The sequence below is a fragment of the Leptonotus elevatus genome, chromosome 17 (assembly GCF_054856555.1).
Source record: "Leptonotus elevatus isolate MCC_2025b chromosome 17, RoL_Lele_1.0, whole genome shotgun sequence".
Lineage (NCBI taxonomy): Eukaryota > Metazoa > Chordata > Actinopteri > Syngnathiformes > Syngnathidae > Leptonotus > Leptonotus elevatus.
The window spans coordinates 3701146-3713324 of NC_141255.1; the positions used below are offsets into that span (position 1 = coordinate 3701146).

A 12179-nucleotide genomic window follows, 5' to 3' on the forward strand; every position below is an offset into this window, starting at 1 on the left:
ATGTTTGTAACATTAAACATATTTTTATGACGATATAGAGATACTAGCTATTGAACATGTAAACAAATAACTGCACTTAACACTGACTAAGCAAGGCAGTGTTTTTTTTGTTTTTTTGTTTTAAAGCGAGATAACTTCAAAACCACGGAACATTTCCTAATTTTTCTTGCCCTTCTGAAGTAAAACGACACAAAGGTATGTTGTATTAGAATTTTATAAAGCAGATAGCATTGGGCAAATAAAATGACATTCCACAAGAGTAGTAGAAGGCAAAACGAGGCACAATCCAACGTAAAACAAATAGAAAATTAATTTATTTTGAGTCCATGGCGAGTAATAATAATGTTGAAAAGTCTGTCACTTCCAGGTGGCCGCGGCGGTGCGAACAGCGCCGCTGCCCTTGGCACCCTTTGACCCCAGCGGCTGACCCGAGCGACTCCGCAGGTCGGCGTCGCTCTGCGCCTGCTCTTCGTCATACCTACAGAGATCGCAAAATGTCAACAGATTGTAACCGTAAACCTTCGGTAGCTCGGTAGAACGGAGGACGAGCTGGCTCAAATTTAGCTCGAAGGAAACATTTTGACACAAAACAAGCCTGTGTCCTTTTTTTTCACGGCAAGTGAATGAAGTAATAATGACATAATACATTATAGGTTTTAAAAAGTATCTCATTCGAGCTAGCGACCTAAGGATGCCTGGTAACGCCAACTGCGATGAAGGTTGCACCACCAACCCCATTATTATCCCATAAATAAGTCCATAGAGATCCATGGCGACTTCTAGTGGCAATGACGTGTACGTGGCTATTTTGTACTCACAGAAGTTCATAGTTCCCCAGGGCGTCTTTCGGGGGGCTTCGGTTCCAGCGGCTGTCCGGCATCTCGCCATTGGGCGTGACGATATTGAGGGTGTCGTTGATGAGGTTGTACTTGAGGATGCGGTCGTTGGCCGTGCTGGACGTTAGCGAGGGCGACGCATTTACCTGGAGACATTTTTGCATTTAAATATAAATATCATTTGATGAATAGGTGTATTACAAAAACACGAACACCAGTCAAAATAGATTTGATGGATGCGTGTAGAGCGTTTTCCACCTTTAGCACAAACACGTGTTCAAAAAAAGAGATCTGCCTTGGGGGCATTTAAAAGAACGTCAAGTCACTATGCAAGCATGGTAGGCATTGGAAAAAACAAAGTATTGTAGTTTTGGTGATAAAATAAAAAAGATTATGCTTTTTTGTTGCATGTGGGGGAGGTTTCTCTATTGAGTCATGAATTAATGAAGATGTTTGTCTAAGCTGTTTACACAGAAATCCAATTTAAAAAAAATTCTTATTCTCGACAATAGGGCATGAAAAGAGTGCTGTATATATTGTTGGAAAAAAACAAAATTCCTTCGAGCCGGATTTGAACCAGCGACCTAAGGATTTCGGCATCACCACTACAGTCCTCCGCTCTACCAACTGAGCTATCGAAGGCGATGCAATAGCTTGGTTACAAATAGTTTATATAGATTAATATTGGTCAAACAGTTAAAATAACATGATAACTTTTTTTATGTCAACATAAAAGCTTTGTAAATTCACCCGTAATCATCTTAGTGACGCTAATCGACACTAAAGTGTACGTAAAAATTGCTTAGCTGAGCATGCTAAATGTAGCATCGGGCCTACGCAAACAAAACGGATTTAAAGGGGACGCGTACGTATTATCTCATTTTGCATTTACTATGTTATTTTTTATTTATGTATTTATTTGTTTTCGTTAACTTATTCAAAAAGTGACTGCTAATGTTTTTTGTTTTTGTTTTTTGCTTTACTGATACCCACCTCGATGAGCCACGGCTTGAGCTTGTCATCGATGATGATGTCATAACCGTAACACTCAAAACAATGTTTATCATTGTTCATCACAGGCTGGAAAAAAATGCGCAGAACGGATAAATGGGAAAGTTTACTTTAAGAGAAAAAAAAAGAGAAAGAAAGAAGAAAAAAAAAAGTCCCACATTGGGACAAACACTTACAGCCACAGCCTTCAAAGATTGCACCACAATCCAATGGATCTGGTCAAAGAGGCGACTGGTCACCTCCTCTCCTCTGGTGCTCTCCAGGTACAGCCGCAGATTACTTACCGTCCACTTGCCTCCGTGGATGTGGTTGTAGTCGTCCTGGGTGGACGGACAACAGTGGCATAACACAATTACTATTATTAATGTCTAACGGGATCCAATATATCCCGAGCCTTACTCCATGTTTCTGGATGGCCACATTGGTGAGGTGTACAAACATGTTGTCCAGCTCGCTTGTACTCGGCGTGTACTTGACTGTGCAGAACCTACAGAATCCCAGCTTGTACCTGACAATAAACATCACAAATAGCCATAAGGTAAATTGCATAATTGTAAATAGCATGAATAGGGTGGCTGGGTTCTTACATGTAGCATTTGAGCGGCCGATACGTGGTGACCAAAACGTAGAGACGCAGGTCAAACTTTTTCCCACCGATCAGAAGGGGATTGTCAATATACAGGGAGATGACGTAGGCCTCCTTGCCACTAGAGGCCGCCATGAACCTGTTTGTTGAAATAAAATAAAATGTATAAAAATAAACCCATTTAATGGAAATTAAAAACATTTTTAAATATGTGCAATGCAATGTAGATTTGGTCATGCAAAACTTACTAAAAGTACAACATTTGAAATATACTGTATTTAATTAGCTTTAACTTTACGTTTGCACAGGAAGTCGCTTCGATGCCACGAGGCCGCCATATTACCACTCCCAAGAAACGCTTCTCAGCATACGATCCTATACATTTACAGTATCAAAATTGGAGAACCTTTGAGACGGTACTTAGTAAAAACAGCATTATTTATATTATGTATATGTCTAATCTGCACATATATGTATCCTTTATTTTAGTCTGCTTGCGAGATGGGAGTGATAAAATGGACGCCGGCGAACAACAATGGGAAGAAAGCATTTTGGTTGGCTAATGACAATGGAACGAAATGGATCTAATTGGCTGACGTAGACAGTCTTGCGGCTGAGGCTAATGCTGAAATCCTTAGGTCGCTGGTTCAAATCCAACTCGAAGGAACATTTTTTTTAAATCAACTTTTCCACAAAAGACAAATAGATGCCTACCTTTCACCATCAGGAAAAATTATGTGTACTGCAGTCGTTGTAATTAACTTAATTTGTAGACCTAAATTAACTGGGAGCATGTTTGGATTAAGTTGCTAACCAAAACAGCAGCACCTACATAACCATTTCAACAACACTCTCCAGTGTACGTTTTGTTTTTTTCTATTATCCGTGACGTACGTGGATGTACGGCTGTCCCGTGACCACTTTTTGATCTGGGACAGTTTGTTGATAAGAAAGATGCCTTTGCCCTGTGCCTTCCCGCACGGCTTCATGATCCACGTGCTGGACGGGTTTTTGCGGAATTCCTCCACGAAGAGATTATAATCTGCCGGAAGCATGAACGTCACCGGGACGAAATCTAAGACATAAAAAAAGGAGTATATAAAGCAGCTGATGACTGATGATGTTGGTCATCTCGTGTGCGCGTCATACCGAGATGGATGTACTTCCCGTTGTCGTCCTTGTCGGCCAGCGGGCTGCTTTCTTTCTCCAGATCCTTGCGGTAGCGCTTGATGTTCTTGATCATCAGATCCTTCCTGGTCAGCTCGTAATGGTTGGGGAAGTGGTTGACCATCTGCTCGTCGGTCAGACGGTAGCCCGTGTCCACGCTGAACACGTTGCGGATGGTCTGGATGCTCATCCTGTCATGTTAGAAACATGCCAGCCATTTTGTTGCCTAACAATGTTCGACATAAATGCAATCCAATCCAAGAATTGAAACACAAATTACGCATTTACAAAGATAATAGTAGTATATCTGGGATTTTTTTTGTACATTATTTAATGTGATACCTTTATATTATTAGTATTGATTAGTTGTTGTTTTTTTAGATTATTTACATTTCTATTTCAATATCAGAATTTTTGTACCAACTGGCATCATATTCGCAATCTGAAACAACAGCGCCTCTGCTGGTTGCAGCTGAGTACTGCAGTGTACCTTCCACTGCTTCAATACTTTAGAAATTAATATCACACAATCAATTAATCTTAACCTATTGTTGGACCCACACCTAAATATTCTGCCCTTCTTAAGCAGCTAAATTAGTTATTTAAACAATGGGTATAACACAGAACTGTTCAACTTGAAGCACCCTGATAAATTATTATTAATTACCAGTAAAAATTCCAGTCGTCATTTTCCGTCACTTGAATCCAGTCCCTCTTCTCAAAGTTATTGATGAGCACTGACTTCTCAATATCTGTCACCCACCTCACTTTACCGGCCATGTTGCCCCCCACTGCAAGATCAGGTAAGAAAACAGGGGGGGAGGGGGGAGAAATTACTATAAATATGAATAATTCATAAAATACTCTAGCATGTCTCACCAGTGGATCAGCGTGAGCAAACAGCCAGTCATCAGTGTTGCTCTCTCTGACTAGCAGGATGCTGCATCCTCCTTGCCCGGACACCGCCCTCCTTCCTGCCCGTCCCTGGTGCACCCTCACCGGCCTGACATCAGCTCAGCCCTCGGTCTCTCGGAAGCTCCGGTTAGAGGATTAGAAGCGACTCCATGACGATAGCAAGTTAGCGTCCGAAGCAGCAACTTATCGATCCGGGTGACGCGATGAGGAGGGTGTGACGACATCTATTGCTCTTCATAATAAAATCAAGCCTTCAATGTTTGTTAAATTTGAGGAAGACGAATATTTTTGAAGGCTGAATTTAAGCTAAGTCAAGAGAAACGAAAGTGGATTTAGGGTGGGATGTTTTTGCCAGGATAACCTAGCAACCACGGTGCAATGACAAACACTATCTCAGTTCGTCTGCAGGGGGCAGTAAAAGGGGACGCGAAAACCTATCCATAATAATGTTGTACAAATACTTTAAAAACATACAAGTCCACAGCAAAATGTAAATCAATGACATTTTGAGCATTAAAGATATTTTTATTTTGTCGAAAATACAAGACAGTATGGAACGTCCGTTTTTTTAAGGAACAAGAAAATGTAGATATATTTTAATTACATTATTCGATAGTAGAATATTAATTGTAATTACAGCACTGTAATTCCCGTTTTTACTTAGATTTTAATAAATAAGCGTCGAAAATATAAGACAATAGTGAACTTCCGGGGTTGTCAGACTAGTCTACCTCGCAACAGCAACGCTCCCTCAAATGTACAGAAAATGTAAAAAAAATTTTTTAAAGCACACTATTCGGGAGTAATGTACAAACGTTACTCAATTTGTTTTAGTTTATTTGACTAAATGCGTTGAACGGTAGACTACAACGGTGGCGTAACATTAAATAAAACGCTACCTCCGATCTTCCACCAGAGGGCGTTGTTTCAACAGAAAAAAAATATAGTTTAAAAACCTAAAACGTTCCAATGGTTGTCATGTTATTACTGACATGCATAATGAAAAAATAAATTGTACTTTAAAGTTTACGTCTCTGATATGTAAAATGTTGCCTTTGTAAATTTATTGTTAAGGCTGCTTAATGTGATTTTTAAATGGAATTAGAATAATAATATACACTATAATAAACTGAGTGTGATTACCTGTACTGTACTTGAAAAACAATTCCTGTATTTCCCTCCCTCCCTCATGAAGTGGTAAAGGCGTGGCCAAGCGAGGTTGGTGGCAGTTACTCGACAGCGACGAGATTAAAGGACGCTGCTGTAAGTAGATGGGAAATAATACCTACAAAAATATATTTTTTTTAATGTACATTTGTAATCAAAATGTTATTGTGTTTCTTACAGGGCGGCGTCCATTTTAATCTACTGACAAGGTATGTTTACTCTGTTTTTATACTTGGGTACATGGACTCTTATTTTTTTTTTTAAAAGGACTAATATAGCATGAAAGTATTTTTTAAATATTTTTCATAAGGCGCGTAGTGTGAAAGTGTGTGTGTGTGATCTTGAAGATGACCTTTGTTCTGTACGTGAGCGATGACTTCATCCCTTTGTTGTGACAATAGGCCCAGTTCAGATGACTCGTTTTCTACCACATTATTTTTAGGTTATAATAGAAGTAAAGTATGATTAATAATAACATATATGGATGTTTGTAGAGCAGTACATGAGCAGCAGTTGAATTATGGAAATGGCCAATTTGCATCAACAGACAGGAAGTGCTTGGAGAGCAGGTGCACGTACAGCAAATAATTACCATTACACCTGATCAAACTTACTTAAAAAAAAACACCTTTCTTTATTGAATATAAAAAAATCATACCCAGGTTAAGTGGCATAAAGGCGGGTACGTGACCTACAACTGTTGAGCCAACGCATGATGTCACCTTTCTCGATGAGCCTGTTTGGTTAGGACGGCTGATAACAACACCGCCGCCCTCGCTGTTGACACAGCCTGTTTGTGAACGTTACACACGCACACACACACACCCACACGCACTTGACTGTACTTTGCATATATGGCGTCTGTGCAGCGAACAACATGGTGGAGCAGACACGAGAGCCGAGACGCGCCGTCGCCGCCTCGTCGACCTCCCAGGCAGGACCTGGCGATGACATCACGGGCCACCTGTTAGACGGCAACTTCAGGTTTTTAAACACAACACAGCGAGAGGGACAAAAGTAATTGGACTTGGGGGGACCCTTAGAGGAAAGCTCCATTTTACTGCCCCCGCCCCAAAAAAAAAAAAAAAAAAAAATTGGGATGAGCTTGAATTTACTTTGTGTCCCAGTATTTTGTCCATGCAGTGTGTATGTGACTGGTAAAAGCATACATTTAAAAATATTTTTTGTTTTAGTTTAAAATAATAAATTGGACATAAATGATTTGATACAATCACATTAAAAGCATTTTTTGTGCTGTATAAAATAATTGGCAAGGTGAATCGTGTCAAGCCCCCCCCCCCCCCCCATTTATTTAATTAGTCAAATGACTCTTTTTTTTTGTTGCTAGATTTGAAAAACAATCATCCAAAGTCATTAAACCATTAAATAGAATTTTATAATTTCGTCTGATTTCAAATCATTTTATCTGGGAAAAAAAGTCAATAAAGCAATTCATTCATTTGAATGTTGTTGTCTTAATATTTAAAATGAAGTCAAATGTAGATAAAGTACTTAATATGTATGTCTATTAAAAAATATAAGTAATTAATTTAATTAAAAAAACAACTACATATAAATAGCATTTTCCCTGTTACTATTTTTTTTTTAATTACTCTAAAAAGTCAAACAAACATTGAATTGACTTTTATAGGTGTCCCAATACTTTTGTCTATGTATTGTATTGTTGGTAAATTAGCTATTTTCATTGATCAAACAAGTTACAGAACCTCTTTCATCATTTTTCAAAAATGTTTAATTGTATTATTGTTGGACTGCAGGAGGAGGAGCCGGTCTACGCAGTCGGTGGGTCGCCAATTGGCCACCATCGGGGACCAGCTGACCCGGAATCGAACCCAGATCCCGCGGGTCAGGTATAGTCACCACGCAGCGACGTCACACCCTGAATTGTGTTAACTACATACTTAAATGTTGCTGTTGTTGCGCAGGGAAGTGCGGCGTCCATTGTGGGGCTTGCGGATTGAGAGCAGGGCATTCTGGGTAATCTCCAATTCCGTGTTCTTGTGTTGGACTGTGTCGTCTAAAACGGTGTTTTTATGCTCCCAGGTGTCCACTTTGAAACCGGGAAATTGCAGCGACCTCACTGGAGGAGCGCTTCTGGCGGCGGCTCTTTTGCTTCTGGGTTGGAAGAACAGGCCTTAAGCAGGACTTTCGGCCACAAAATACGGAAAATGATTGCCCGTTTTTTTTTTTGCTGTTTACTTTGCGTTAATTTGATACTAATTTGACATAAACATCAGCTTTTACCTTCTATCTATATATATCTACACATACAGTTAAGATATGTAGCATAAAAAAAAAAAAAGTGTTGTTCAAAAGTATTGGGACGCTGGACTGTCTTTTCTTACGAAATTAAGGGAGCTGGACTTTCTGTTTTTCACCAAATAAAAATCGCTTTGACTGCAAATTCAACACCTTTTTTTTGTTTTGAATTCCCACCTTCCGCATCACTCTTCGTCATCATCGGCCGGGTGGACGTGCGTGTAACCGTCGAAGGCCTTGCGGTTGCACCGCTGCAGCGTGGCGCCCAGCTGCCGCCCGGGCCCGACTTCGTAGACGCGCGGGAAGCGCTCGCCGCGGGCCCGCTCGAACATCTCGTGCAGCGTCTGCTCCCACTTGACGGGCGCCGTCAGCTGCTGCGCCAGCTGGCGTCGCACGTGGCCCTCGCTCATGTAGCGCTTGCCGTCCACGTTGGAGTACACGTTGATCTCGGGACGACGCACCTGCGCAAAAATATACGGCGAGGTTTAGCGTGAGCCAACCAAAGGAGACCTCTGCCAAGGAATGAACATTCATCAGTGAGTCCACTTCCAAGAACGACATGCCTGATGGCTAAAATAGAATAAAAACAACAAACTACAATATTATTACAGGATATATACTTGCAAATTTAATATTTTCTAAAACGGTTTAGTCATATTTTTATTTCATTTATTTAATTTTGTCAAGGAGGAGCTTGATGTGTACAGATGTATAGTGGAATTATGTGCAGCATGTGCAATGTTATTGACATAAATATGAAACAGCATAGGACCTAATATAGATTCCTGAGGAACACCTTTGGGTGAGGGAAGAGGATCTGAGACCCTCAACCCCCAATGACTGCAAACGACCGATGCAATAAATTCTGAACCAAGCCAGACAGATTATTGAATATATTTTTCTGAAGAAAAAAATATATATTTTAATGAGGGAATTTAATTTAAATTTAATTTATATTTTCTGTATGATATTTTAATGATTTATATATATATATATATAAATAAAAATTGAATGAGCTAATTAATTCAATATTTTTAAAAGTAATTTTAAAACAGCAATATTTTTCTTTATTAAATGGAAAAAAAAATGAGCAAATTGATTTAACTGAATATTTTTAGAGTGTTTTTAAAGTGATTTCATGGCTCAATTAAATACCAGAAGTCCTTTTTTTCTCCTCTTTTTGGGTTTTATGCTATGCTAGTCTCATCTATTATTGTTGTTAGTAATTTTATGTTTTTAACTCATTCACTGCCGTAAATTCATTTAAAAAAAGATTATTAAAAATTAGGGGCGACGGGCGATAAACATTTTTAATTGTTATTAATCACATGACTTCACGAATTAACTCATGATTAATCACAAATTTTATATCTGTTCTAAATATACAATAAAAAAAATTCTAGGTTTTCATACTCTTGTTAACAAAAGTGGGGAAAAATGCTAAACTAATAGAAATTGTTCAAATGAATTTTTGACGTCTATAGCCGTCAATGGCAGTGAATGAGTTATTGTGTTCAATTTCACACACGCACAAAAAAACATGTAACCCTCACACCCTTCCTTGGCAGAGGTACCGTAATAGTAGTTGAGTCCTAACCTCCAGCTGCCGCAGAACATCTCTGAGGGGCTCGACGGCGGCGCTCATCAGCTCCGTGTGGAAGGCGCCGCTGACGGGCAGCATTTTGGTCCTGAGGAAGTGGAGCCGCTTGGCGTTTTGCTGCAGGAAGTCGAGCGCCTGGCGGTGTCCTGCGATCACCCTGCCGTCGGGGAAGAGGTAGGTGGCCACGGCACACACGGGCTCCTCCACGGCCAGACCGCGGCAGTGCTCTTTGGCCAGCAGGCAGGCGTGCTTGTACTGTGCCTGAGCTCTGCCCGTCACCGACAGCATCCCGCTCGGCGCCAGATCCGATGCCTGCTGCATGGCCTCGGCGCGCACCTTCACCGCGTACAGAGCTAAAGAAAAAAAAAAAAAAAGAGGTAGGGGATTATTGGACGCCGACGATGAGGGCGCAGAGGCGTGTTTACCTTCAGCGAAGCTCATGGCGCCAGAAAAGACAAGCGCAGCAAACTCCCCGACGCTGAAGCCGGCAGCAGCGACACACGTCTCGATGGCCTGACACAAATGCAACAAAGATCATTACTTTTATGGCCACTTGTATAAATTAAATGAACATGCTACATTCTATGAATATATTAATTTTATGTCCAATATATATTAGTGTCAATACATCATTTAATTCAATGTATTATTTGCTAGATTTTTTTTATTATGTTCTTTAATCAGATAAGCCAAATCAATTACATTACATAATTTGATCATTTAAAAAATATTTTTTTTGATATGATTAAAAATTGCCTCATTAAATATTTCAAATCTTTTTAAATCATGATTTTTTTTGCCTGATTAAAATTTTTAAGAATTTAATAAAACAAAGAAGTACAACAAATGCACCTTTTTTTGCCTGATGTGATTAATCAGTGTTAATTTTTTTGTGCTTTATTTTTCACCTGTTTTTTTAAAACTAATCTAAATGAGTCAATTAGTTTTTTTCTATATAATTAAACAATTCTATTTTTGCCTGATTTTATTTCATGTGTAACAAATCCATTAAGTAAATGCATTAACTTTCCTTTTTAAATTACTATTTTCTTACCTTTTTTTTTTTATTGAAAAAAAATGACTCTCTTAACTACTACTTTTTAATATCGTGCCAGTTCTTTTCCCTTAATCATTACAACCTAGATTAATTTGTATTACATTTTACTCCATAGCAAGTTGGAAAAATGTCTATCCAAAAAAAATCATAGTGATGACAACAGAAAAGCTAAATGAAGAGATTTTGCGTTTTAGAGGTACAACGTTTAACATGATTGTAACTGTAGTTTTAAATTTAGTTTATAATATAAATAATAATATGACGTGAAAGTGTTTACTTTGGGGTTTCGGTGGTTGAGCTTCTCCACGGCCGCCAAAGACGTGACGAACACCGCCGGCTGGCAGTGAACCGTCTTCGCGAGCTCCTCCTCGGGGCCGTTCAGGCACAGTGACAGCAGGTCGTAGCCGAGGACCTTCCGAGCCGCCTCGAACATGTCTCTGACGTTGGGGTACCGTAAAAGCCCGCGCCCCATGCCGACAAACTGGCTGCCCTGGCCGGGGAAGAGGAGCACGGAGCGATCGCTGGGGTCCTTCCAGGGTCTCGGCTCGACGGGGTTCTCGGCCGGCGACGGTGGTGAGCCATTCTCGGGCTGGATGGTGGACAGCGTCCTACACCGCGAGAGCCGCTGTCTGACCTTGCGGACGGAGGGAGCAATCAGCCACGCCGACATTAGCATTAATTCAAATCTAAAATATGTATATATATATATGTATATATTAAAAAAATACTACATTTAGTTCGGAAATAACGCGAGTTATTGTCTCGGCATGTCGCGCTATGGAGGCTGCCATGTTTGAATTTGTCACCCTCGACGAGTTGCAATGTTTACTTCCGGTTGTGCTACGTTGTTTAAATAAAACGGTTTTTTTTTTTTTTTTAATATAGATAAAACAACAAAAACTCTGGGCTGTTCAATCCTGGCTTGTTAACATTCATCGCGACGGTGTAAATGAACCAACATTTTATTTTGAGAGTAATTGAAACTATTTCACCAATTTCGTTTCATTTTCGTTACAAAAATCGAAATTACCAATTGCCTTGATTGATTGATTGTCTAACTTCAACGGATGACCCGAAAAAAGGTGGAAAACATGTCGCATTTACGATGTGCAGTTTTTTTTCCGTTGTCAAGACAACCAGCCCGGCCACCGGTACAAATGTGAAATTTTCTGATAATAGTTACACTTCCGGTCTAAATATTAACTTGATATTTTTAGTATTTAAGATGTAAATGTATATTTAGGGTTTATGATGTGTATACACTTGTATAAAAAAACATATGAATCAATTGTAGTATTATCAGTAATAGGCTACAATGAAAATACCGTGAAATATGAATATTTACTTTGCAATCATTTTACCGTGTGCAACCCCTATAATTTTCTTCCTGTGCGCCTAAAATTTGAGTCTGCAAGCCGACAGCCAATACATTTACGTACTGAATTATTTTGTTATCGAAGTTGTCTTCTTGTTCTTGGGTGTTTGAATTAATTGGTTGCACAAATGTTATTAAATCATTTGGTGTGCAAAAAAATTATCTTCCGGGTTTTGACGGTTACT

General features: G+C 39.5%; 3 protein-coding genes and 1 non-coding gene across 8 annotated transcripts; 1 reads left to right on the forward strand and 3 right to left on the reverse strand.

The window, feature by feature from the left end:
- The first annotated feature begins 37 nt into the window (after nt 1-37).
- On the forward strand, nt 38-8107 carry bik (BCL2 interacting killer). 2 transcript variants are annotated; one of them, XM_086059770.1, is made up of 7 exons: nt 38-195; nt 5711-5778; nt 5863-5891; nt 6552-6666; nt 7461-7553; nt 7629-7680; nt 7747-8107. In XM_086059770.1, exons 4-7 carry the CDS (start codon nt 6560-6562, stop codon nt 7840-7842), a joined length of 348 nt encoding a protein of 115 aa, XP_085915896.1. In that variant the 5' UTR covers nt 38-195; nt 5711-5778; nt 5863-5891; nt 6552-6559; the 3' UTR covers nt 7843-8107. The 2 variants fall into 2 exon arrangements, with proteins under 2 accessions (XP_085915896.1, XP_085915897.1); XM_086059771.1 differs by lacking the exon at nt 38-195 and having other exon boundaries at nt 5693-5778.
- On the reverse strand, nt 197-6153 carry ttll1 (tubulin tyrosine ligase-like family, member 1). The gene is made up of 10 exons (XM_086059764.1): nt 4480-6153; nt 4268-4391; nt 3583-3791; nt 3328-3508; nt 2435-2572; nt 2247-2355; nt 2024-2167; nt 1830-1916; nt 819-982; nt 197-478 (listed from the first exon to the last, which is right to left on the reverse strand). The coding sequence occupies exons 2-10, from the start codon at nt 4378-4380 to the stop codon at nt 358-360; spliced, it is 1266 nt and encodes a 421-aa protein (XP_085915890.1). The 5' UTR covers nt 4381-4391; nt 4480-6153; the 3' UTR covers nt 197-357.
- Nucleotides 1393-1478, reverse strand: trnay-gua (transfer RNA tyrosine (anticodon GUA)). The gene is given in 2 exon segments: nt 1393-1428; nt 1442-1478. It is a non-coding gene; the product is annotated as a tRNA-Tyr (tRNA).
- mcat (malonyl CoA:ACP acyltransferase (mitochondrial)) lies at nt 6293-12119 on the reverse strand. Of its 4 annotated transcripts, none has more exons than XM_086059768.1 (6): nt 12059-12119; nt 10897-11253; nt 9988-10075; nt 9560-9915; nt 8140-8423; nt 6293-6623 (listed from the first exon to the last, which is right to left on the reverse strand). In XM_086059768.1, the coding sequence occupies exons 2-5, from the start codon at nt 11089-11091 to the stop codon at nt 8148-8150; spliced, it is 915 nt and encodes a 304-aa protein (XP_085915894.1). In that variant the 5' UTR covers nt 11092-11253; nt 12059-12119; the 3' UTR covers nt 6293-6623; nt 8140-8147. The 4 variants fall into 4 exon arrangements, with proteins under 4 accessions (XP_085915894.1, XP_085915895.1, XP_085915893.1 ...); XM_086059769.1 differs by lacking the exon at nt 12059-12119 and adding an exon at nt 11650-11750; XM_086059767.1 differs by lacking the exon at nt 12059-12119 and adding an exon at nt 11351-11445.
- Between the last annotated feature and the right edge of the window lie 60 nt (nt 12120-12179).

Bases quoted from the DNA above. Each gene is read 5' to 3' on its own strand.
- ttll1 (XM_086059764.1), bottom strand. From the start codon at position 4,380: ATGGCCGGTAAAGTGAGGTGGGTGACAGATATTGAGAAGTCAGTGCTC. The intron at 3,509-3,582 runs GTATGACGCGCA...TTTATGTCTTAG, and splicing joins CGGGAAGTACATCCATCTCG to ATTTCGTCCCGGTGACGTTC. The intron at 479-818 runs GTGAGTACAAAA...CGATCTCTGTAG, and splicing joins CTGGGGAACTATGAACTTCT to GTATGACGAAGAGCAGGCGC.
- bik (XM_086059770.1), top strand. From the start codon at position 6,560: ATGGTGGAGCAGACACGAGAGCCGAGACGCGCCGTCGCCGCCTCGTCG. The intron at 7,554-7,628 runs GTATAGTCACCA...GTTGTTGCGCAG, and splicing joins ACCCAGATCCCGCGGGTCAG to GGAAGTGCGGCGTCCATTGT. The intron at 7,681-7,746 runs GTAATCTCCAAT...TTATGCTCCCAG, and splicing joins TTGAGAGCAGGGCATTCTGG to GTGTCCACTTTGAAACCGGG.
- mcat (XM_086059766.1), bottom strand. From the start codon at position 11,295: ATGCTAATGTCGGCGTGGCTGATTGCTCCCTCCGTCCGCAAGGTCAGA. The intron at 10,076-10,896 runs GTAAACACTTTC...CATTTGTGTCAG, and splicing joins TCAACCACCGAAACCCCAAA to GCCATCGAGACGTGTGTCGC. The intron at 8,424-9,559 runs GTTAGGACTCAA...ATTTTTGCGCAG, and splicing joins ATGTTCTGCGGCAGCTGGAG to GTGCGTCGTCCCGAGATCAA.